The 27,706-nt window shown below is 33.4% G+C and overlaps 1 protein-coding gene across 1 annotated transcript; it reads left to right on the top strand.

The window, feature by feature from the left end:
- The first annotated feature begins 362 nt into the window (after positions 1-362).
- LOC114325095 (transmembrane protein 135-like) lies at positions 363-27,706 on the top strand. The gene is made up of 9 exons (XM_028273033.2): positions 363-653; positions 4,879-5,009; positions 10,308-10,431; positions 12,631-12,761; positions 15,324-15,414; positions 18,930-19,097; positions 22,026-22,166; positions 27,291-27,457; positions 27,642-27,706. Exons 1-9 carry the CDS (start codon positions 492-494, stop codon positions 27,685-27,687), a joined length of 1,161 nt encoding a protein of 386 aa, XP_028128834.1. The 5' UTR covers positions 363-491; the 3' UTR covers positions 27,688-27,706.

The raw sequence follows: 27,706 nt of genomic DNA, 5'->3' as shown, positions 1-27,706 counted from the left end.
AAAAGTTTTCAGCGTTTTATTGTTAGATAAAATGAATTTCCATCAAGTAACGGTCGAATCCATCAAAAAAAATAATATGAAGGAGCAAATATTGTATACCTACCTCACTCTTTAACTATTCCAACTTCAGAGTCCTCTGTACTGACTAATCAGATAAATATAATGCATTTCAGCTTAATGGGACATACTGTATTACAAAAATTTTGTAGAACAACTAATTCAAAAAGTGATCCTACTTCTATGTTTAAAGTACATTACACAAAAAATACATTGTTAAACATATAATTTCCATACAATGGCTAGTTCACATTAATGTAACCTGTTTCATAAAACTAGAGAATTTACATAGAGAAATAAAATAAACAGTAAATAGGTATTACTCGTATAGACACAGACTATCTACGAGTATAGTGGATCAAAATTTATACACTATAGTGGATAGTGTTTGGCTAATATCAAGTATCAAGTATAGAAAAGAGTGTGTATTCAAGATGCCTGTTGTTATCAGCAAAGAACTGTTCTATGAGAAGATAAGCAAAGAACTGGACTGTCGTGTCATACATTATTGGACAGATAATTGTGTACAAGGAGCTTTACCTGCGTTGCCTCAAGTGGCTATTGGAGTTGCCAAATTTTTCTTGCCTATATATTTGGTAAGTTGTTTGTTTTCCGTATTTTCTTGTAGTACCTACCTATCCCTTTCGGATATTGGCGACCACCATGGCAATATGTACTTTGCACACTGCTGCTTTTAGAAGATTTGTGGTTGTTGTGTTGAACTACGTACGTAGATTTTTCAGCCAGGAGATCCCTCGCCTTCCTTGTCCCCTTCTTCCTTCTACATTTCCTCTTAAGAGTAGTTATATGCTTCTTTTCATGAGCATTTTTCAGTGCGTCACAAATGATAGAAAAAAAGGTAAGTCCGTGATAATATACATTTTAGTGACATGACATTTTTGTTAAATCTGACAGTTGTCACATTTTATTTGCAATTTGGCATAAAAACTAATCAATATTGTTAATTGCATTTATAAAATGGTATTTTCTTTGATTTGTATAGTCTTATAAATTGTAAAAATATAAAATAATTTTTTTCGTTTATAGCGCCATCTATTGACAACTAGAATAAATATTATAAATGTCACCGACGAAATATAATCACCGACGTGCGTTTTTTTTCTGTCACATGCAATTTAATGCGTTAGAAAGAAATCGAAAATCTGTGACGCACTGAAAAATCCTCATGAGAAAAAGCATAGCAGTCCCGATATTTCGCTGTTCCTCATGATAATAATAATAATAATAATAATAATAAGACGTTTATTGTTCCAAAAAAAAATATATAAATTTACAAAAAAAAACATAGATTTGAAATGTGGCAGGAACAATGCGTTTTGATATAACCGAGGTATTCGTTGGCGGTTTTTATTGTGGTTAACAGCTCTTTTTCTTTTCGAATTCTTAACAAAGCACCTTGATTAGTAACGTAATTGGTATAAGATATCTTCAGGATTCGACGATAAAGCAACATTTCAAGAGCCTCAATTTTCTTGCAGGTGACGTCTATGAGAGCCCAGCAAACAGACCGACGTGTTAATTACGTGAATTTTGGGTACATTTGTCACCAATATACGTAAATTGCTTACGTGAATTTCACGTGAAAATTTGGTTGCAATGTCACATTGAAAATACGTCTTTAAATTACGTGAATAACTCGTCTTCAATAGACGTGTTATTTACCTTAAATAGCAATAAAATGTTTCGGAAAATTCACGTTGCAAATACGTGTTGATTAACGTATCTTTTAGGGAATGTATATATTTAGTATTCACGTGAAAGATACGTCCTCGGTTCACGTAAATAATTCGACCCTTATTAACTTAAGAATCACGTAATTATTATCCTCATATGATATAAATAAAACAAGCATATAAAGTATTAACAATTTATTTATTTAGTAGAATTTACAGACTTTAAAACATTTGTCTTGTATAATTATTATACAAGATAATGAACCAAAAATGGTACCGACCTAAAGACACATTAAAAAATTTGCCCACACAAAACACAACACAGGTCACTTTTTATTTCGAGGAGGACACTTACTTGTTTTTTCTAATTGCATCATCGGCACTTCTCCCTCGAGCAGTGAGGTAAACGTTAATACGAAATACATTATTATAAATAAACCCGCCTAAAATAAAACGAGGGAAATAAAGCTCTTCACGTTTCACTTTTTCTTGTGAGAAATGTGAGAAACTGATATTAGAGGTTATGATCATCGAGTATAAAAATCGATTATTTTTAAATTACAGTTAAACTATTCTACTTACTTTAAATTAGTATTACGTATTTTCTTTTTGTTTTTAAATTTCTTCTACTATTAACTAATTAGTCTTAGAAAATAGAACTATCGAAATAGATATCAAAATGTCAAAATAGAACTAGAAAATAATCCTATCGAAACGTATCTATTATTCGATAAATCGATTAATTTAGTTTTCGAACCAACTATGTTAGTCACGTACCGTTGTCACGTGATAGTATTTAAAGGAGGAGAAAGGCTTGGTAGTACATCATCACCGCGCGCAATTTGAAAATTAGACTCAACATCATTTTAGCTCCTGTGATATTTTTAAAGAAAGAAATAGCAAAAATATCTGCAAATCAAGGTTGGATTGAAATAGTTATGCTAAATGATTTTAAAAGCGAAATCATAAACTTTTTGTTTAAATATTGGTATTATTTACATTACTCTTATGTGAAATACATCTAATTTTTCGACGTCCATAAAATACAGTGTGTAAAATTCAAGCGATACGTATTTAACCAACACCGTTGTAAAATTTTGTTTTCCAAAATATTTCTCAAAATTTAACCAAAGGAAGTTATTTCTGTTTCGTGATTATTACGTGAAATAAACGTACCTTTGCGATGTAACCGAAATTCACACCTATTATAAAAAAACATGTACTATATTCGTCATTATGATTTTATATTATTATAATATATTATAATTATTCATAGAAAACAGGCAAATCAGCTGGTGGGGACATTTGCAAAGACTAGGCGATAGAAAACCGGTAAAAATGATTTGGGAAACGAGAGTAAATATCAAGAGGAAGAGAGGAAGACCAAGAGAAACATGGGACCAAGCTATTGGAAAAGTTCTACAAAAAAAGCAAATCCTGGAAAGAAGCAAAAGTATTGGCACAAAATGGAAGTCAGTGGCATAAATTTGTACACAATATATAAGTGATTATTGTAATCCCGACACCAATATGGTATAAGGGAATTGGATTATATATATATTATTATAATGTCAAACATGTATAAACGAAGCACTAATATATAGGTGAATGATTTGGCACTGAAATACGTTTTTTTCCCGTCATAAATCACCAAGTAACGTATTCGTTGAAATTTGCCGTAAATTTAACGTAATCATCACGTAACTGGGCTCAAACCTGTTTGTTGGGAGTCCACGACTCAACTCTATACAACAGTATAGGAAAGATATAACATCGTAGTAACCTGATTTTTATGGGTTTGATAAATCATGACATTTGAATAGCTTCGCCATTTTTTGAAATCCAGATCTTACTTTCTCTATCCTACATTTGACTTCTGCAGAATGGTCCCAATTTTCATTGACGTTCGTACCAAGGTAGGTGTATGATTTTACTTTTTCTATTTTTTGACTGATCGCACTGATTTATCCAAATTGCTATTCCTTCTTAGAGCTCATCATACATTTTGTTTTCTTAGTATTTAGTGAAAGTCCATATCTTTGACACTTCAGTGATTCTATTCATTAACTCCTGGAGCGCTTCAGAAATGTCAGCGAATACCACCGTGTCATCTGCGTATCTTATGGTATTAATAAATTCTATGTTAATTCGAATTCCGGCTTCAACGTCATCTACTGCTTCTTGAAAGATTTCCTCAGAGTATATGTTGAACAGCAGTGGTGATAGTATACATCCCTGACGGACCCCATGTTTGATTTGGATATCGTCAGATTCTCCGGCCTCTGTCTTTTTCGAATACCTTCTTTCATTACTATTTTACATCCACATTACTTGTATACACCAAATTTGATTTTAGATGAAAGTATTACACCATCATCATAATGGCGTTACAACCGTTCGTGTGTATTTGTGTCATTTACTATTGCCTTTCATTGGTTGGTTCTGTGCCACTTTTTCTCATTTTCTCACTCCCATTTTCTCCAGATCCTCTCTGCATTTTTAATTTCTTCTAGCCTTGGTGGGGTATTCTTGTCTCCATCATTTTTATTGTTTTGATCATTATGATTAGTGACATTCCGGACATTCAAGAGTTCTTCAAAATGTTAAGCATATCTTTCTATTATTTTATTTTCGGCGTTGAGCATTTCCCCATTTTCTTCTCTCACGAAATTAGGTGTCCTTATATAAGAGCCTCTCTTATATTGAATTTTGTGTGTGTAGGATGTTTTGCTTTGATTGTCTATATGTTCTACTTCTTTCTTTTCAATTTTTGTTTTCTGTTCAACTGTATACGTTTTGCGTCTGATGGGTTCGACAGATAATCCATTCTTCTTTTTTTGTTTCTTTTAGCGCCTTTTCGCATTCTTCTTCGAACCATTTTTCCTTATTGTTTTCTTCTTTCTATTGATATATTTCATTGCTGCTGCTTCTATAATATTTCTTTTCATGCTGATCTACATCTTCACTTTCATTTTCATTTATTTCAAAAACCGGATATGTATTTCTTATTTCTGGTTGATATATATTCCTCTAATTTCTTCTTCCAGCTTCGCCACATTCTAACTTTCGATCTTTGTCTGTTTATCTATTGTTTGTGTTGAAATTGTTGCAGTTTCTTTTGTTTTAGTTAAGAATGGCAATCGACTACAGACGTAAAAAGAAAAATATATTAAAGACATTTGTGATAAGGGAATTACGATCAATCCTGTATGGTGCAAGTTTGAGTCTTATTATAATTTCTTCAATTTGTCTATTAGGGTAAGATTAAAAATGCTATTTTTAATATTCTTGTATACATCGTTTTTTAGTAATAGACCAGGGCATTTAGCACAAAAAAAATAAATTTTTAAATACAGCACATAGAGACTTGCAGTTTTTTGCATTATGTTCAGGATGACGTCAGGAAAAAAGTCTACTATTCAAAAATGGGTGGAAATGCATAATTGCACTGTAAAGTGCATAAAATGCATCCAAAATTGCATAAATATGAAAATAAAGTAAAAATCAGTATACTAAGAAAGAAAATTTATTATTTGGGGGGTTTTTGTGGTCAATAAATACGATTACACAATCATAACTGACTCCCGGATCACCTGGTGCCCAAGGTCAGTGCAAGAGACGTCATCTTCTGGATTTTCGATGGTCTACGGCATTAAATCGATGCAAACGGATTACTTCCGTGTTTTAGGGGTCACTAAGTATTAATATGCCATCAGAATTGACCTAGGGAGTACCTGGTGCCCAGGGTGGCTACTAAGGCACGTCATCTTCTGGAGTTTCGAGGGATTACGACACTAAATTGATCGAACTGGACTATTCGGGGGGTTTTTGAGGTGGGTAAACACGACTATGCCATCAGAACAGACCTCTGGATCACCTGGTGCTCAAGGTCACTGCAAGGGACGTCATCTTCTGGACTTTCGAGAGCTTTTGGTATTAAATTGATGCAAACGGATTACTCCGGGGTTTTTGAGGTCGCCAAACACGAATATGCCATCAGAACAGACCACCGGATCACCTGGTGCTCAAGGTCACTGCAAGGGACGTCATCTTCTGGAGTTTCGAGGGATTTCGGTATTAAATTGATGCAAACGGATTACTTACGGGTTTTTGGGGTCGATAAACACGAATATGCCGTCATAATTTAACTTCGGAATACCTGGTGCCCAGGGTCGCTACTAGGGCACGTCATCTTCTGGGGTTTCAAGGGCTTTCGGCATTTAATTGACGCAATTGGATTACTGGAGGGTTTTTGAGGTCGCTAAATACGAATATGCCATCACAAACAACACCTGTGCACCTGGTGCACAAGGTGACTACAAGGGACGTCATCTTCTGAAGTTTTAAGGAATTTCGTCATTGATGAAAATAAATTACTCGGGGGTTTTTGAGGTGGGTAAACACTAACATGCCATCAAAACATATTATCGTAGAACCTGGTGCCCAGTCCCACTGCAAGGGGCGTCATCCACTAGGCGAGGTTTTCGGTACTATATTGATGCAAACAGATTACTTATAGATTTTTGGAGATGCTGAACACGAATACCCCATCAGAACAAACACCGGAGGACTTGGTGCCTAAGGCACGTCATCTTCTGGAGTTTCGAACGTTTTAGGTACTCAATTGATGCAAACAGATTACTCACGGGTTTTTGGGGTTGCTAAACACAAATACGCCATCAGAAGAAACACCGGAGTATATAAATAAATAAATAAATAAATAAATAAATAATAGCTTTATTGTCCAACAGGTATCCATTTATAGGACAATTTTACACTAATTATAAACTAAAATTTTAAATTTTAAATAAAAGAAAAAAGAAAAGATAATTACCAAGTGTATTAAGAATTCAAATGAGACTTAGCCATTCTGACAAGTTGACTTATACTACAGTTGAATATATCACAATAGTTTACCAAACAATTATAATTTTCACACATAACAAATATGGGGGAGTTTAATATCAGGTTTGTTCTAGCTTGTGTAGTTCTGAACGTGGAAACATTTCTAACAGGATAAGAAGGTACATTAAAATTTATTTGTTTGAGAATATCGGGGCAGTCAATTAAATTATGCAGCAATTTAAATAAAAATATTAGTGAAGCACAATTTCGCCTCATTTCTAATGAAACCATATCTAAACTATTACACAGTTCACTATTTATGCAGCCTCTCTCTGGATATATGCCGTTAATCTTAAATGATAAATATTTCAAAAATTTACGCTGCACCTTCTCAATCAACTGAACATGTGAATTATAAAATGGAGACCAAATTATAGACGCATATTCTAATTTACAACGTACATAAGAGAAATATAGTAATTTGACAGTTTTTATGTTAGTAATATTTCGGCTATTTCTGACTACAAATCCATATGATTTAAGTGCTTCAGAAACTTTTACATATATATGTTCAGTAAATGAAAGTTTACAGTCGAAAATTATGCCAAGATCTTTAATTTTATTCACATGTTCCAGTTCGCTACCATCAATAGCATAAACATAGTTTATACTATTATGTTTCCTTGAGTAACTTACAACTTTGCATTTATTTGCATTAAGATTTAAATAGTTTTCTTTGCACCATTCATGCACACCACTCAGTTCATTCTGGATACTGTGACAATCATTGATATCTTTAATTTCTAAGTAAACTTTTAAATCATCTGCATAACACAAACAGGGTACAGAAATTTTCTCACATAAGTCATTAATAAATAACACAAACAAGAGTGGGCCTAGATTTGATCCTTGTGGGACTCCAGATGAAGGTATGTATTTGTGAGAGTTATAACCATTATAAGATACAAATTGAGTTCTACCAGACAAATAGGATTTTATGAAAGCGACAGCATCTTTAGAAAAACCAAAAAGAGACAATTTGGAAAGAAGAACTCCATGATGAATTTTGTCAAAGGCCTTTGAAAAGTCAGTATATATAACATCAATTTGGGATCTCCTATCCAACGCTTCAGATATGTACTGTGTTATTCCCAATAAGTTTGTAACTGTGGATCGATTAGCAATGAATCCATGCTGATATTGTGAAATTTGATTACGAGTGAAAGAGTATATACGATTATAAAGTATGATTTCAAAAATTTTGGATAAATTGCATATAATAGATATGGGCCTATAATTTTCTACACAACATTTTTCCCCATTTTTATAAACAGGACATACCTTTGATTCCTTCCAGATACTTGGATACTGTTTGTATAATAAACACAAATTGAAAATTTTTAATAATGGTTTAGTTAAAGCACCCATGCAATCTTTAATAAAAAAAGAGGGTATTTTATCAGGTCCAGAAGTCATCTTATTTTTTAATTTTTTGCTGGCTAGAATTATTTCAGTTTCTTGAACAGGATAAAAATTTAGACATTCAGTGTTGACCGCTAAGACATTATTACTGGTTAGTATATTACCTGCTTGATAAACATCATTAAAGTATTCAGCAAAGATATCAACGATATTTTGTGGTTCAGAAGTAGCAATGCCTTGATATTTCATTTCACCAGGAATCCGTGAAGTGTTATTTTTAGCATTTACGTATGACCAAAACTTTCTAGGGTTTACAGAAAGGGATAATTGTATATTTTCGATGTATTCGTTGTATGCCAATTTAATTTTTAGTTTTGAAAGATGTCTTAGACGCTGAAATTCAAGCAGATCAGAGTGGTTTTTATGTAATCTAAATTTGTTCCTGTGCTTAACCTTTAGTTTGATACAGCGAATAATATCGGCATCAAACCAAGGTGGATATGTGTGGCTGAAGTTTTTGTAGACAGGAACATACTTATTAAATAAAAGAAAAATTCTATTATAAAAACTGTCTACAACTTTATCAACTTGAGAAGATTCATCTAGAAAAGCCCAATCCGTTTCATACAATTCCCTATATAAATCACAAAAATTTGCCTTTTTAAAGTTGTAAGTTACCTGGTCAGAACCAAACCTGAACCTAGACTCCTTTACAAAAATATTCGTAATATTAATTATAAGAGCTGGGTGGTGGGAATCTTCATAGAGTATATGGTCCTAAAGCGTTGGTTTCCTCGAAAGCGGCACCGAACAACTGCGATCGTAACACTGCGATGAATTACGTCAGATTACGGTGAAAAATTCAAGGTTCTTCACAGCGGCAATGGAATGTGCAAACTCAGCAAGCGGTGGCTTCCAACGCATCCTAGGAAACCAACGCTATTGTTTTGCGTGGTACAGTTTTTTATGACGTCATTCATCGCAGTGTTACGGTCGCAGTTGGTCGGTGCCGCTTTCGAGGAAACCAACGCTTAAGGCACGTGATCCTCTGAAGTTTCGAGGGTTTTCGGCAATAAATAGGTTCAAACGGATTACTCATGGGTTTTTGGGGTTGCTGAAGACAAATACGGCATCAGCAACTCCAAATGCGTTCAGCAACCCCAAAAACCTGAGTAATCCGATTGCATCAATTTAGTACCGAAGACTCTCGAAGCTCCAGAAGATGACGCCCCTAGCAATAACCTTGGGCACCAGGTTTTCCGGTATTCGGTTCTGATGACATATTCGTATTTATCGACCTCAAGAACCCCTCAGTAGTCCATTTGCATCAATTTAATGCCGAAATTGCTCGAAAATCCAGAAGATGACGTCCCTTGCAGTGACCCTGAGCACGAGGTGCTCCGCGGGTCTATTCTAATCGCATATTCGTGTTTAGCGACTTTAAAAACTCCCCGAGTAATCCATTTGCATCCATTTTATGCCGAAAGCCCTCGAAACTCCAGAAGATGACGTGCCCTAATAGCGATCCTGGTCACCAGATACTCCGGAGTCCAATTCTGATATCATATTCGTGTTTAGCAACCCCAAAAACCCGCAAGTAATCCGTTTGCATCAATTTGATACCGAAAGCCCTCGAAACTCCAGAAGATGGCGTCCCTTACAGTGGCCTTGGACATCAGATGATCCTAAGGTTTATCCTGATGGCATCTTCGTGTTTAACAACCTCAAAAACCACCCGAGTAGTCCAGTTACATCAATTTAGTGCCGAAATCCCTCGAAACTCCAGAAGATGACATGCCTTAGTGGCGACCCTGTTCACCAGATACTCTGGAGATCAAATCTGATATCAAATTCGTATTTAGCCACCCCTAAAACTCATGTGTAATCTGTTTGCATCGATTTAATGCCGAAAATCATCGAAACTCCAGAAGATGACGTCTCTTGCCGTGTCCTTGGACACCAGCTGATCCGGGGATCAATTCTGATGGCGTAATCGCATTCAGTGATCCCAAAAACCCCCAAATAATAAATTTTGTTCCTTAGTATACTGATTTTGACTCTATTTTTATATTTATGCAATTTTGGATGCATTTTATGCACTTTACAATGCAATTATGCATTTCCACCCATTTTTGAATAGTAGACTTTTTTTCTGACGTCGTCCTGAACATAATGCAAAAAACTGCAAGTCTCTAGGTGCTGTATTTAAAAAATTATTTATTCGGGTGTTTTTAGTGCTAAATACCCTGGTCTATAATACATACTTAGTTAATTAGTTTTATTTTTCAGAAAAATATGTGGAAGAATTCACTATTATAACTTATTACTCATACCAGGATTTTTGTCGGGTCTTGGAATTCTCGTGGAATCTGATGAAAACCAAACTCTGGATACTTTAATTTTCTTCAATTCGGTAAAGTATTATTGCAGTATTATAAAAAAAGTTTGGTTTCAAATATGTGACAAAAACATGGCAAAAATTAAAGGAAAAATAATTTTCGAAGATCTGAATTCATGAAGTGAAAAGGAGTGAAATTTTATCGATAAAAAACAAGTTATCACGATTTCTGGCCAAACTATTATGTAGTTTTCTGGTAAAACTTTAAGTAGATTGCAGAAATTTCTGTTAAAAAAGTAAATTCATCACGATTCTCTTCAAGCATCTCTGCCTGCACGTGTACTTTTATGAACGATGATATTCACTACTCTGTATCTCGAATACTGGCTAACCCTTTTGTAGCTGCTAGGAAATAATCAAAAGGTAGTAAGGCCCAGGCCCTCCTAATTCCTTTTTCACTTCTCTATTAAATACCTTTTGATGGGCTAACATTTTTCGTAACCCGTTAGGGTACGACTTTTTTTTTCAAATGCAATAAATAGGCAATTACGCATATAATTTAGAAAGCATCCTTCATATTTCTCAAAATGTTGTAAACGTCTTACAAGGTATTAACTTTATTAACTTACTTGGTTGGTTATTATAGTAGTTATTTATATTTTCATTTTTTTAGTTTATTCATGTAACAAGGAATCTTACAATTTTGGGGTAATTAAAGTATACATTTTAGTAAACAGATCCAAATTTTACAGCATTTTTTGAGAAAATTAACCATTCTAGTACCGTATAATTTTTAGACTCTCAAAAATAGAGATTTCAACGAATAGAGGGGGCATTGAGTTAAAAAGAATAATATTTTGACGTCTAATATACAAAATAAACAAAATAATACATTATGGTCATTATGATGCTCGTGTTCTATGCGATTTTCAGCGCTTCGTGGCTCATGTCATATCCGTTATATTCACATAAAGATGACCATCATTAAATGCTCGTTGCATAACATACTAATTCCTTTAAATGTTATTAAATTTGTAAGCTAAATTCATTGTTTTTCTATCTTTATGATATTAGTTTATTGTATGGTAATTTATGCTTTGCTTGAGAATAAATAATGTAGGTTTAATTAAGCAGTCAAAAATTCCCAAAACTTTGAATCGCATGCCAGGATAAAGATTAAGATAATTTCACTTTTTATGACCAATTATTATAGATTTAAACATAAGGCAAAGTGATATTATTATTATATTATGAAAATTAATTATAAAAAAAAACGACATACATCCGTTACCTTACCTTATTACTCATTTTGTATATTTTTGTAGGTTAACAATAAACGCAGCACTAATAACAAAAGTGTTTAACAAACTTGTCTAATTTAACTATTATGTTTATATGAGATTGATCCACAATTATTGGTGTTATGAAAATTTCATTTTTCATTAATTAATGTTTGACGTTTCGATTTCCTCTCTGGAAATCGTTCTCAAACAAGATTATTTTTTAAAAATTCTGGGAAGGTGTATAACCTAGTTTTATCAGATTATGTACTTATGTCTTGCCAAAAATTGGCATAATTGGCCTGGATATTGTAGGCCACAGTATGTATGTGGTTGAAAAATAATTTGAGTTTTGAGTAGTTGCTTTATATCCCATCTTATAACTTTTAGTAGCCCACTAGCATGATCGATCGTGCTAGAAAGAAGAAGACGAAGCTTATGGATCTTAGGCTTAAGGATCACAGGCAAAGATATAAAACAGGTCTCCCTACCTTATTCCTGTGCCTGTGTCTATTTCCTCTGACAGTTATTGTCCATCTATTCTCGCTTGCATTTTGTTGTCCTTGTATAATATACCTTTGATTGTTTTAATGATAACTAATGGAATTTGTCTATTTGATAAAAGATGAATAAGATTGAAGCATATAAGAGAAATTAGTCAACATGAAACTTAAGAACTTAAATAGTTAATAAGAACTCTATACTAAATTTACGATCAAAATGCCGTAGATATAATTTACAATCAAGATGCAGTAGATATAAACAAACCAAGACACGTTAAATGCTATTAGGAGTACTTCCGAATCATAATTTACAATGTATAAACTTTGGAAATCATGACTTAGGATTTACAATGTATATACATTGTAAATTATGATTCGGAAGTGCTCCTAATAGCATTTAACGTGTCTTGGTTTGTTTATTTCTACTGCATCTTGATTGTAAATTTAGATTAGATATAAATTAACAAAATTGTCAGTGTATTTTCTTTCAGTTTATTGAAACCAACTTGAATGCTCTGAAAGTTAATACGACTAAACAGGCAATTCTTTTCGTCATATTTAGTGGAATTTTAATGCAACTTTTTGAAAATAGAAAGGAAGAACTTAATTTCAACTATTGGTGGTAAGTAGACACACAATTTGCTTTAATTCAATATTTCTCTGCTTGATTAAAAATACCGTATTTTGCTTTGGAATTGCAGGGTTTTCTGTATAATTTAGCTTTTTTTATAGAATTAGTTCAGAGAAATAAGGAAAAAAAAATATCCTGTTGGTGACAGAACCCCCTCCAGGCCGAAACTAAATTTTTTGAGTAGTATGGACATCTATAATAATAACCTATATGTTTCCTGCAGCCGATTTTGATGATATACATAGTTACAAACAAATAATGAAGATCAAAAAACGTTAAATTTTCGCTTTTTTCGTCTATAATCAAAAAGTTAAGCATTTTAAACAAATTTGAGAGTAAGAAACTTATAAATCGTATAAAAAACTTCAATATGGCGTTCGCTGAATATGTCTATCCTTATTGGTTGCTTAGAAAATTGCAAAATAAATCATAAATTTTGAGTTTTTATAAATATTCATAACTTTATGTAAAAATTAACTTAGAATCTTCTTATTACACGAATTGCTGAGACTTCTGGTGCTTAAATCATACTCTAAATTTCAAATCAATTGGTCAAATAGTTTAAAGTTATTTAATTTGTTTATCCCAAATCCATTTTTTTACAACACTATAAGTCAGAAAATGATGAAGTTACAGTAATACTTTGAATAGTCTATTAAAGAAGAAGATTTACACTATTAATTTAATTAAAAAAAATGAATGACAAAAAAATTCTAAACATTACAAAATTATTTTGCGAGAACATGTGAATTAAAAAAAGGGGGGCTAACTTCGTCCCTAATTGTCATAGGACAATGGTTTTTCTTTCTAAATGTGTATAAAAATTCAGTCTACCTAAATATGAAAAAATATTTTTTCTACGGGTAGCGGTTAAAATGTTATTCTAATTGTTTATAAATAAGCAAAAAATCGACATGTTTTTGCAAAATAATTTTACACTGCTTAAATTTACTTTTTGTCATTTTTTTTTAATTAAGTTAATAGTATAAATGGTCTTCTTTCATAAACTGTCAGAAGTATTACTGTAACCTTATAATTTTCTGATTTACAGTGTTGCAAAAATAAATGAATTTGGGATAAACAAATTAAACAACTTTTAAACTACATATTTTACCAATCGCTTTGAAATTTAGGGTATGATTTAAGCACCAGAAGTCTCAGCATTCCGCGTAATAAGAAGGTTCTAAGTTAATTTTTACATAAGTTATGAATATTTATAAAAACTCAATATTTATGAATTATTTTGCAATTTTCTAAGCAGCCATATTCAGCGAACATATTCAGTGAACATATTCAGAAGACATATTCAGCGAACGCCATATTGAAGTTTTTTTATGGTTATGAGTTTCTTACTCTCAAATTTGATTAAAATGCTTAACTTTTTGGTAATAGACGAAAAAAGAGAAAATTTACCGTTTTTGAGCTTCATTTGTTTATAACTATGTATATCATCAAAATCGGCTGCAGGAAACATATAAGTTTTTATTATAGATGTCCATACTACTCAAAAAATTTGGTTTCGGCCTGGAGGGGGATGTGTCAAGAGAAAAATCTAATTTCCCTGGACTAAATAGGAATTTCAGTATTTTACAGTATATTTATATTTTTTTTGTACTGTTTCAATCGCCTTTTTTACTCATTTACAATATTAGGTTTGTTCGTAGAACGATCAGCAACCGTTGCCAACCGTCAGACGCAAGCGCGTTCGTAGTCTACGAACTCGAACTGTTAACTGCGCAGCGCTAACTGTTAATTGCGCATGCGTCTGATGGTTGGCAACGGTTGCTGATCGATTGGATAGTACTACGAACAAACCTATATATCTGAATCTATGTTGTTTTCATTTATCTTTAGCTTTAGTGAAATTATATATAAATTTTTTTAATGGGTATGTTTGCTTTTTACAGTTTCTTTTGATTGCACAACAAGAGCTTTCTATTTACGATCCTGCACCAAAATCTTTTCAAGATATTTGAACACTTGGTTAACTCAATTGTTAGTAGTTTGGTCACTTTAGATATACAAATGAGACTTGTGGAAGATATGTTATTAGTGAAAGGTTTAAATGAAGAAGACAAGATTGACAGGAATGACTGGCGAAGAAGAGCAAGGAACAGCGATTGCTTAAAAAGAAAAAACTAAGAAAGAAGAAGAAACTCGAGATCATCAGAAATAAGAGCCTTAAGATCACAATTGCTGTGTAAAATATTAAGAGACTGAATAAGAAATAACCTACTGAAAGATCCCTTTAATATAGAGAATACTTTAAGATGACAACGATAGAGAAAACAGCAACAGAATCTACTTCTTGCAGGAGTAGACAGAAAACCCTAGGAATACAAGCCCTAGACCACTAGGAATTCCCTTTAAAAGACATCAAGATAGCTATTAATTAACGTTACAAGTACGACTAAAGCCTTATTACCAAACAATAACAGGCCTAATATACGAAGAAGTAATTGTTTATTTCACTTGGATATCAATATTGTTAAGCTGATAATAAATTGTTAATATTCTTATATTAGGTTTGCAATGACTCTTCATGATTTTTAGGTTTTATACTCCTCCTTTAAAGAAAATATCAAATGATAACCACCAAAATAAATGTTCTCATGAGAATAGTTGCAGATTTTTTATTACAAATGTAAGTATTGTACAAAATTTAAATAGAAACATTTCCATCTCTTCTTCTTCTTCTTTAAGTACCTACCGTGCCCAAATTTTAGGCGTGGGTAGCTTCCATAACAATTTGCCGATATCTTTCTCGATCTTGTGCGGCATGTAATAATTGATCTGCTGATAAGCCACTGACGAAGGTTTCGGAGCCATGAATATTTCTTCCGACCAATTCCTTTTTCTCCGTCAATCTTTCCATTGAATATTAACTGCAGCATCCTGTATCTGCTACCTCTCATTACGTGCCCCGGATATTCAAGTTTTCTCTTTTTTATCATCTTGATTAAGTCACCTTGGCCTTGACCTACTATGTTTAAGACTTCTCTATTTGAAATGCGTTGATAGATGAGAGATATTCTGAGCATTCTACGGTATGACCACATCTCGAAGGCTTCTAATTTGTTCATCATGTTATCCTTTATGATTCAGGTTTCACACCCATAAGTAATACAGGACACACATAACATTTTAGGAACTTGAGTCTTAGTTGTAAGTTCAGCTGAGAGTTGCTCAGAATAGATCTAAGTTTCATAAATGCTCCTCTTGCAATTTCTATACGAGTTTTAATTTCTTCATCCGGATTTAGTGTCTCGTTTATCCAACATCCCACGTATTTAAAATCGTTAACTATTGTTATTGGTTCATTACTGACAATTGGTTGCATAGGGCGACGTCTTGTTTACTAACCACAAGTAACTTTGTCTGTGTTGTATTTATGGCAAGTCCGTTATTGGAGCATTCTCTAGTGACTCGATCTATAATAGTCCATTGAAATGTTACATTTAAGGTTGCATTTCTTAGAGGAGTCAATTTTATTTTTCTAATGTGTAGGGGGTTCAGTAGAAGCTTAAGTTTAAGTTTTTGGGGTCCCCACCCTTGTCCTCCAGCCGCCATCTTGGGAAAAGGAGTGCAAAAAGCTTTCGCGCTGTATCTCCTAAACTAGCGACCCTACAAAAAATTTAATAACGCATAAAATGTAACAAATTAAATTTTCTACAATTTTATTTCTATGACTTTTTATCGTGAAGTGACGAACAAAAAAGTTATAAACAAAAATAAGAGAAAATTTTGTAAGAAGTTTTCTTTTGGAGGGTATAACTTTTTTCCGTTCATTTCACAATAATATAATGCCCTAGCGATTTTGTAGAGGATTTTTCTACGAACAATTTCCACTATAAAGTTGTTTTTCTTCAAACGTCAAATAATGATGACATAACTTATCTAACTTGATCCTGTCAAAGTTTGATGTCTCCGCCGCGCGCCGGCAGCAGTTTTTTTTCCCATTTCTTTACGGCGGAGGGAAAAATGTTATCATGGCAACAATATGAAACATGTCACAAAGCAACAATACAAATGTCATTAACAACAATTAAACATCATTTTTATTTATAGTAATATTAAAAGTACAATTAGTTAATGAGGCATTTGCAAAATTGAAACCGTGCAAAAATGTTCCCGACTCTTGATACGCATTGGTAATTGTTGATTATACTGATGGTCGAGCACAACTTTCAGCAATCATTCCCGATGTTGGCGAATCATGAGGGTTTAAAATTTTTTGAGCATTATCGTTCTTATTTCTTATTGAATCCTCTATATATCCTTCGGCAACCGTGCTTGATTTCCAGCCCCCATGTCGTTTGAGGCATTCTAGATTTCCGCCTCCATCAATTAAAAGTGTTGCTGAAGTTCGTCGTAAAGAGTGACCCGTGTATGCGCTTGCATCGTTTAAATTTAAATAACTAGCTACTTTTTGGGCTACTGCGCTGATCGAATGTATTCCCATGACGCTTCGGTAACACTTTCCATTTTGGTACTTGATAAAAAATCGGTTTTCTGTGAAATTTTCAGGCCGCAGTGATGCATACTTTTTATACAGTTTAATGTAGTTTTGACCAATTATCATAAAAGATCTAATTTGTTGTGTTTTACTGTCTGGGATTTTCATAATTATTACATTTTATTTATCCTCAATGTCCACAGTCTTCATTTTTACCATTTCGTCGCATCGACAGGCGCCGGTAACCCCAATTAACAAAACAATCTGAAATATTTTTATAATTTAGTAGAGTATACTACATGCTTTGCAATATAATTTTTTTTACCTTTAATCCTAAATACAACTTATCTGGCGCTTCAAACAAAAATTTATCAAACTCGTCTTTAGTGAAAACTTTAGACTTCTTTGCAGTATATCCTTCGCTTGTCTTTTTCAGAAAGGCACGTAACTTTAAAAATTTGCTTATATCCACATTTTTTCTAATAACTAACTCGGATTTTATCATAGAGTATCGTGAGCACATTGTAGAAGATTTCCATTTATTTTCATTTTCCATTATATTAAAATATGCCAGTAAAACGTCTTCGGTAACTTGCCGTACTCCTCTTGTATCGCATCACTCTTGGAAGTGCTTGTATGCTAACCGATACTTTATTCCGGACTTGGAGGGCCCCAAACGTGCTACTGCATCATTAGCCGCGGACTCAATTTCGTTTAGGTTTTCCATTTTCGCACTAAATTTGCGCTTGCGGTTGCAACAACAATAAGCTGTCTTTAATAATTGCAAACAACTGTCAAACAACTGTAACCAGGGAGACGCAAATCCCACCGACGACTTAATTATTTTAATTTCTAACATCTAGACGACTTTGATAGTTGTCACAGTTAATTTCGAGTAAAAATAGCGTATGAATTGTACTATTTATGGTTGAAAATTGCTACGTTTGAAGAAAAAATAGTATACTTTTTTCGGCAAAGAAGCGACTTTTCTTGACTTGCCCTCTATTACGCGCCTCACTTCGTTCGGCGCGTAATATCGGGCGGGTCAAGAAAAGTCATGCTTCTCCGCCTCATAAAGTAATATACTATTCCTTCTTGCACCTTTTTTGGGAAGTCATCAGATATCCAAATATCGGTGCCTTTTAACTTTTTAGATTTTTCGAACACTTCTCTTTTCTTTGTCCAGCTTTGCAGCTTTATTAGAATTGGTCTATTTTTGTTTGCTTTGAATACTCCCAGTCTACATATTTCTGTGGTGTCAGTTTTCACATTGACCTCTTCTTCGATGTTATAGAAAACTTTTGTGTTTCGTTATTTATGTCTTATATGCCAACACATACAATATTTTTTTCAATTTATCTTAAAGCTCCGCTAAATATTATTTTCAAATATCAGCATAAAATAAATCTTTTGACGCATTAGAGATCGGGTTGGTCCTTAGTATAGGTATACATATGATGAATAATTCTGGCGAGAGTATTCCTCCTTGTGGTACTCCGTTTTTTGGGCACATCTATTTGTTTTACCCTGGAGCAGGATGCTGTTAAATAAACTTTATTTAAACACTCACATCTGTATAAATTGATCAATAATTTAGTATTGAAAATAAGCATTAGTTTACTAAATATAAATAGATGTCTACTCATATTAGTCATCTTTGCCATTTGCGTCAATTTACAATTGACTGTTTCGCTCTATTTTAGGGAGTCAAAAATTATTTTATGTTAGGTGCTGGAATAAATATCACCAAACGCCTATTAGGATCATTTAAACTGCTAATAAAATCTCCCGCCAAACTGGTCAATGTAGTCTTTCATAAATCAAATGTGTATTTTGGTCTCCTGATTGCTGCTTACGTGGGAATTTATAGGGTAAGTTTAATTTTTTTATAATACAGTTGTAATATTGTATAATTAGGAGGTTCCTAAATCTAGTCATCATCATCATCATCTTGGTGCTAGAGCCCTTAGAGGGCCTCGACCTTCTCAAGCTTTCTACGCCATTCTGTTCTGTCCCTCGGCATCTTGTGTTACTCTGTCCATCCACCTCAGCTTTGGTCTACTCCTTCTTCTCATACCCACGGGTTGCGCTGTTAGAATCTTTTTTATCATGTTCGATTCAGGGGTCCGTGCTACATGTCCTGCCCACTGCAGGTGGTTTCGCTTAATTATATTGGTAATATATTTTTCAACAAACGTAGGTATGCTTGTAGATATTCTGCAGTTCAAAGTTATATCTACGCCTCTATATTCGGTACTCACAGACCGCTCCTTCTTGCGTAGCACCTTTCTTTCAAAAATCGATAAAGCGGATTCATCTGTTTTAATTAGCGTTCATACATCTGACCCATGTGTGAGAACAGGGACTATCAATGTACTTTGATAGACCACGATAACACCTGTTTGCAATTATTCGCCTTTTTATTTCCCCTAATGTGGTATTATTGGGATTAACCGATGTCACTAGATATATGAACTCTTTGACCGCTTTGAAGTTTTGGTAATTGATGATTAGATCTGCGTCAACATTTCCAGCTCTTGTGTTTGTGTTAGTCGCCATGAATTTGGTTTTATTTTGATTTATATGTAACCCCATTCGTTCGGCTGCTGCTACTAGCCCGGTTAGAATTTCCGCAGTTCTCGCCCTGGTTCTTTTATAATGGCCACGTCTTATCTAAAGTAACGTCTCAGATGACTTTTTCTAAGGCTTCATTAAAAAGCTCATCCTAGATCTAGTTGACACCACAAATTTAGCGCTAATGAAAATAAAAGCATGTCGAAAAAATTTGAAAAAGACAAAAAGAGTTTTATGGTATTATCGTCTACTTTGCGCTTTTTCATCTTAATTCAGTCATTGCTCCATCTCTTTCGTAGAGTCCTACTGGTGTTGTGCTTACTTCTTCCATTGTAATACTATGTCCGTTTCACTCTTTTTCTTTTTATTTTACTACTCAATTATTGAATGGTATTCAGTCGCTAACTGTTTAAGTCCTTTCAAACCATAATACCATAAAAAATTGTCCAAACAGTGCCTTTGTTCAAATTTCCAACGAATGAAATAGACTGAAATAGACGGAAATTGAGTATTTGAAAACAGATATTGAAAGATATTGAAAAATTCCTTCCAAAATCAGACAAAGTAATAATACACAAAATTTTGGAAAAAAATTATTTATTTTTCAACATAACCTCCTTTTAGCTCTGTACACTTTTCCCAGCGAGATTCAATAAGTTCGGTTCCGTTCTAAAAACTGCCTTTCTTTTCAAAATAGCCGTCAACTTCTTTACGGTTAGAAAATCTTTAAGAAGAGCAATTAATTTCGTAAATTTGGCCATTGCAAAAACATATCTGTGATCTGGTGCATCACCATGATAGAACAACATTTTCTTCTTCGGCAAATGTGGCAGTAGTCATTGAAAATTGTTCTACGCGCATCTGGAAAAAACCGACGCCATTACCTTGCCAGTAGATGAAACGATTTTCTTTAGAGCCCGTTCTCCCTTTTCGCTCCATCATTTTGAGTGTTCTTTTGTCTCGGGTGTAAAGTGATGAACACATGCTTCATTCATCATCATTCTCTTTACCTTATCCCTACGCGGGGTCGGCTTCCGTAATTGTATTTCTCCACACAAGTCTATCTTGGGTCATATCAATGGCAATCCCCTTTACCAACATGTCCTGCCTTATCTTCTCCCCCCGGGTCTTCTTTGGTCTTCCTCTCCTACTCCTTCCAGGAATCTGCACTTCAGCTATTCTTCGTATTGCGTGATTAACGTGTCGACGTTGAACACGACCAAACCATCTTAACCTATGCTCTCTCATTTTGACATCAATTGGTGCCACACCTAGACTTCCCCCAATATACTCATTTCTAATTTTCCATCTACGCATTCTCATTTCCGCCACATGCATTTGTTGTTCCTCTTTCTTCTTCACTACCCAACATTCAGTTTCGTACAGCATAGCCGGTCTTATGGCTGTTTTATAGAATTTTCCCTTCAGCTTCATTGGAATTTTTCTGTCACCAAGTTTTAAACCTTTTCCCTCCAGAGCTTGCCTCCACTGTTCCAGTTTTTGTTCTAAGTCTCTTTCACTATTTCCTACTAACACAACATCATCAGCATACATTAAGCACCATGGAATGTTACCCTGTAGTTTCGCTGTTAGCTGCTCAAAACCTAATGAGAATAAATACGGACTAAGCACAGAGCCTTGGTGCAATCCTACTTTCACATGAAATTTATCAGTCTCTCCCACACCTGTCCTAACACTAGTCGTTACTCCCTCATACATATCCCTTAGAATATTTACATATTCACCAGGGACTCCTTTCTTATTGAGTGCCCACCACAGAATTTCTTTACTCCTGTATTTTTCCATCAACTGTCTTATAATGAAAATTGCATCTGTTGTTGATCTGCCCTGCCCCATGCCCTGGACCCATGCTTCATTCATAGTAATAAAACATTACTAAAATTCTGTTGTTTTGCTGTTTGAGTTTTTTAATTTTAGGATGCACAATGCACAGTCTTCGTTTAATGTTGTGGAACTGTCTTATTAAGTGTTTAATTATATTATTTATTTACCACAAATCCAGTTCCCAATGTGCGTTTCTTTAAATCTAGCACTAGAAAAACATTGTTTCCCTTTTTTTAAATAACAGTTTTCTTAAAATAATCAATTTTCTATTAATAGAAACAGTCATACTTACAAATAGGTCATTACAATTAAATACAAAATAGGTACTGCATAAAATTATTAATTTTTTTTAGTAAATAATAGGAATATTTTATTTCAAGGCTATTACATGTTACTTGAGACAAACCCAATTATTAAGTGAGAAATGGCATGGACTTCTCGCTGGAGCTATATCTGGTGTACCCTATTGTTTTTACCCAACTATTCAACTTCCAGTTTTAGCAATTACTACAACATTGCAGGTAAGCTGAATAGTCCAGGGCGCATCTGTTTTGAGATGGACGTTGAGAGGTGACTCATATTTTTTTGCAGAAATTTCTTGGAGTTAACTCCTATAATAATAATTCAGTTATCCTCCCACTCAAAAATGTCCGGAACATTGTTTAAATAATTAAAATGTCAAAAAATTAAGGAAAAATTCGATTATTTTCTTCGTTTTTTGATTATAACTTTCAAAGTATTCACTTTCGAGAAAAGTTGAACTAGTATAAAAGTTGCGTAATTAAATTTCCTACAATATATGATTGGTTAAAAATTTTAAAAATTGTCACCCTTATTGCAACATAGCAATAATTGCGAAAAAACCATAAGACAAGTATTTGCATTTTACGTTTTTCAACCATTTATATTACACTTAGGACCTTCATATGTTACACAGAAAAACTATATAAAACACTAAAATAATACTGTAAATTTGATTAATATCGGTGCAAAAGATTTTGCAAAATAAATTTTGCAATCCAGCTTTCGCAAAAAAAAATCATTTTTTCAAAATGTTGCAGGACTGAAAATAAAGCAGATAGCAAAGTGGATTTTTTTAAATATAGAAGAATAGCGTACCTTTCATTTACAATTTTTAAAATTAAAATCCATTAGCTACCACGGCGTCAGAAATTTTTTTAAATAAACATTAATTTTTGGTGCTAGGCGCAGCACAGGCAGCGGTGTTCGATTCACACAAGTTGATTTCCATACAAATTTCTTCCAATCTTTATCTAATATATTATTTTCTTACACTATATTCTGTTGTATTTTAATATTTTGATTCCACCTAAATCAAACTAATTTGAAATGAGTGAAAATAATTTCGACCACGAGTCAGCAATCTGTTAACCGAGGTACAGTAGTACCAAGCGGCGCCGCTAGGAGAACACTCCAACAATGCATCGCAGATCACTTTAATGAAACGTGGTCATTTGTACTCTAAAACCGAGTAAGGTAAACAAAAACAAAATAATCGTTTTGTTTTGATTCAATTCGAGTCTCTTGTCATCCCCTGACACCTGGTGTTTCGGAATCTATCCCTTGTCAAAGAGGCTTTACAAGTAGACTGAATTGAATCATAACTTAACGAAGAATAACTGCAGATATTAAAATATTTGCAGCGGAGTGTGGTTAGACTGTCCTCTAACGGGGAATGACGAAATGAGTGAAAATAATTCACATTCAAATAATTATTTTCACTATATAATTCCTATAGCTTATATACTCTAAGAATAAACTATTAAATCACGTGCATTTCGATTATTGAGCTACAACCTCTTCGCAAGAAAACCACCCTATCTTCCCGGCTTAAAAGAAAGTTATACTTAAAATGCATTAAACTAATTGAATGGTGGGCTACAACAATGTTGTAAGCGATAGAAAAAACTTATTGACAAGTCATTTATGACAATACGGATATCAATATTGCGGTACGAAAAACTCGGGGAAGGTAAAATGTTTTTAGCCTGATTGAAAGATGCTCGCATTGGTCATTGGATATACAATAATATTGCATTAAAACCTCACTTTGACCCAATCTGTCGCTTACAACGTTGTTGTAGCCCACCATTCAATTATTTGGCGCCTACATATCATTTAATAATTTATAAGCTTCCAAATTACGCGCATTTAGATCAGTAAATTGCAATTTATTTTATATAGTGCAGTCACTGAAGATGAAAATCAACGATTACCTTCAATTTCAGTGAACCTTCATCGATTTTCACGAAAATTGGTCAGTTGTTAGAGGATACGTCAAGAAACAAAGGTGACATGGTACCACCTTGCGCCTTTACCCTGAGGGTGGATACCGCCCCTTCTCGGGGGTGAAAATTATTTTATAAAAAATAACTGCACAAATCAATAAAAGAACAAATTAAAAGCAAAATTTATTATATAAAGTTAATAAAATAAGTCAATACTTTTTAAGTTATTAAAGATCAAAGATTTTAATTATTCGTGAAAAAAATGCATGTTATGAAGCGGTTTTTCGTAAATCACTGAAAAGCTGTAAGTTTTTACAAAAAGGTTAATAGTAGTTTAATTCGTATAGCTTATATTCTAAGAATAAACTCTTAAATCACGCGCCTTTCGATTATAGAGCTACAACCCCTTCACAAAAAAACCATCCCATATTCCCGGCTTAAGAGAGAGTTGTACTTAAAATAATTTAAATTAATTATTTGGCGAGTACATATCGTTTAATAATTTATGAGCTTGCAAAATATACGCATCTCAATTATTGAATTGTCATTTTCTTTCTATAGTGCAGTCACTGAAGGTAAAAATCAACTATGACCTTCGATTTCGGTAAATCTCCATTCATTTTCACAAATTGACAATAACAACTTGGGGTTTTAACCTAGGGTATACGTCACCCCTTCTCAGGGGTGAAAATTACTTTATTAAAAATAACCCCACAAATCTAGAGAGGGACAAATTGTAAGCAAAATTTGTTATATAATGTGATTAAAATAAATCAATACTTTTTGAGTTATTAAAGATCAAATATTTTAATTTTTGTGAAAGAAAATGCATGCTTTAAAGCGATTTTTCATAAATAACTCAAAAACTGTTTTTACAAAATAGTTTTCATTACTAAAATTGAAGCTAATAAAAAATATAATAAATTGTTTACTTGAAAAACCCTTTAATGTTAATTTAAAGTAAGTTATTGCTAATTAAATGTATATTTTTTTCTCCGACTGTTCAAATCTAAGGATTCAAGTTAAATAACGGGAAAGAGATGCATTTTATAACACTTAGGTACTAAATACTTGTCAAAGTACTTAGAAATACCTAGCAAAAATGAGCTCCAGAAAAAGTTGATAGCATCAAAATCCGCTCACCTATTTCGTGAAAATGAATGAAGATTTACCGAAATCGAAGGTCATAGTTGATTTTTACCTTCAGTGACTGCACTATAGAAAGAAAATGGCAATTCAATAATTGAGATGCGTATATTTTGCAAGCTCATAAATTATTAAACGATATGTAGTCGCCAAATAATTAATTTAAATTATTTTAAGTACAACTCTCTCTTAAGCCGGGAATATGGGATGGTTTTCTTGCGAAGGGGTTGTAGCTTTATAATCGCAAGGCGCGTGATTTAAGAGTTTATTCTTAGAACATAAGCTATACGAATTAAACTACTATTAACTTTTTTGTAAAAACTTACAGCTTTTCAGTGATTTACGAAAAACCGCTTCATAACATGCATTTTTTTCACGAATAATTAAAATCTTTGATCTTTAATAACTTAAAAATATTGACTTATTTTATTAACTTTATATAATAAATTTTGCTTTTAATTTGTTTTTTATTGATTTGTGCAGTTATTTTTTATAAAATAATTTTCACCCCAGAGAAGGGGGGTATCCACCCTCAGGGTAAAGGCGCAAGGTGGTACCATGTCACCTTTGTTTCTTGACGTATCCTCTAACAACTGACCAATTTTCGTGAAAATCGATGAAAGTTCACTGAAATTGAAGGTAATCGTTGATTTTTACCTTCAGTGACTGCACTGTATAAAATAAATTGCAATTTACTGATCTAAATGCACGTAATTTGGAAGCTTATAAATTATTAAATGATATGTAGGCGCCAAATAATTAGTTTAATGCATTTTAAGTACAACTTTCTTTTAAGCCGGGAAGATAGGGTGGTTTTCTTGCGAAGGGGTTGTAGCTCAATAATCGAAATGCACGTGATTTAATAGTTTATTCTTAGAGTATATAAGCTATAGGAATTATATCCGCAATACGATATATTTTAAGTTTTCTCAACATTTTTCTCTTAAGTTAAATCAATTAAAGGGTCGTTTGGGGGTGAAGGGGATGAGCTCAAAAATCGAAACTGTATAATTTCAAGAGCTCATAAATAGCTCGTAATTCTACCGCAAAAACCGATTCAATATTCCTATTTTTAAGTAGAGTCAGCCCCCCCAATAAAGTATTAAATTCCTGCTCAGTGGAACGAGCTCAAAATTTTTAGTTTGCGGAATATGAGAGCTCATAAATAGCTCATAAATCAGGACTATTTGGTTTTTGATTTTTGCAAGTGGGGGGGCAGCTCAACACGGGTGACAGTTTTTTACCTTTTGCTATCTATTGGCATTTCTCGAAAGCTGTAGAACGAGCACTGACATGAACGTGCAATGAGAAATACATTCCAAACAAAGTCGAAGATCACCGGTGAACCTGGTTCAACTGAACCATAGATTACCGCAGGTATGAGAAATCGACCCTTACCTGTACCCACACCCACCGGTCGTCTTCTTCTTCTAATGGTGCTACAATCCTTTGTGAGTCGTTTTGGTATGCTTAGCAATGTTGTTCCTTTCTGCCCTGCGGATACTTTACTTTGTCACTGCCGTTTTTATGCCGATTCTTTTATATTTCTTTTAAAATGCTGGGCTTACACCGCTGCCTCAGTTCTCGTAGTATTGCCACTATTTCTGTTGTTTTCTGACGAATTCATATTATTTCGTAGCTCTACGTCATTAGTTTCCTATTTTTTCAATACTATCTATTATTTTATCATGAATTATTCTGTTAAAAACCTTCAAAAAGACCATAGAAGACATACATATTGGTTGTGCTATATCCCTTTTACTTTCAACCATAATCTGCAATCTAAATAATGCCTCTCTGACTGGAAGGTTGTTTCGGAAACCAGATTATGTTTTAGCTAGTTGTACGTCAAGAAAAATCCAAACTTTTTCAGTTACATCCTGAAAGATTTGTCTTATTTCCATTGTTTTTTGGTGAATTCAGATGATTTCGTAGGTCTTGGTCATTAGTACCCACTGTTTTTAAGACTCACATCATTTTATTGTTTTCATAAAACACATGAAGACTGATTGTGCTACATCCCTACTTCTTTTAACCATGACCTGCAGACTCAATAATGCTTCTCTGGTTTGTAGGTTGTTTCTGAAACCAAACTACGTTTTACCTAGTTGTACTTCAACTAAAACACAAACTTTTTCAGTTCCATCCAGAATTATTAGGGAAATAAGGAAAAAATTGTAGAATAAAAACTGACTTCAAACTGTGATTAAATTGAAAACAACAATACTGACACCAGATTATTTTTTTTAGATTTTTTATCACAACCTTTGTAAACATTACAATATAACTAACCACTTTTACCAAAGGTTATTGTTGTATCAATGTGTGCATGCCTGTAATCTGCACACCAACTTTTTTTATCCAAATATTAGTTCTCCGTATTACAGTAAAATGGTAGACGCCTGTACTAATAGATTGTAAGTATATAGACCTACACTTCTTCAAAAACTATCCTTGAATAAAATACCATAACATAAAAAATATGGTAAAAACTAGCCTTTTTGCAGTTCTGCCCATAAATCTTTACAATATACTGGTATCTAGTAAGGATTTATCAGCTAAAATTATATTATTTTACTAATTCTAATTCTTTATTTTTAGAACTTCAAAAATATACGACCAGTTAGTAGAAAAATATTTTTTGTAAAATAAAAACTATATTTTGA

Source organism: Diabrotica virgifera, chromosome 5, assembly GCF_917563875.1.
Source record: "Diabrotica virgifera virgifera chromosome 5, PGI_DIABVI_V3a".
In the NCBI taxonomy this organism is placed as follows: Eukaryota; Metazoa; Arthropoda; class Insecta; order Coleoptera; family Chrysomelidae; genus Diabrotica; species Diabrotica virgifera.
The sequence above is the reverse complement of the archived record's forward strand: the minus strand, read 5'-3'. Positions and strand labels throughout refer to the sequence as shown.

What these genes read in the sequence shown, in the direction of transcription:
- LOC114325095 (XM_028273033.2), top strand. Translation starts at nt 492, where the DNA reads ATGCCTGTTGTTATCAGCAAAGAACTGTTCTATGAGAAGATAAGCAAA. An exon ending in CTTACGTGGGAATTTATAGG is followed by an intron (nt 19,098 to 22,025) that starts GTAAGTTTAATT and finishes TTTTATTTCAAG; the next exon opens with GCTATTACATGTTACTTGAG. An exon ending in GACGCCTGTACTAATAGATT is followed by an intron (nt 27,458 to 27,641) that starts GTAAGTATATAG and finishes CTTTATTTTTAG; the next exon opens with AACTTCAAAAATATACGACC.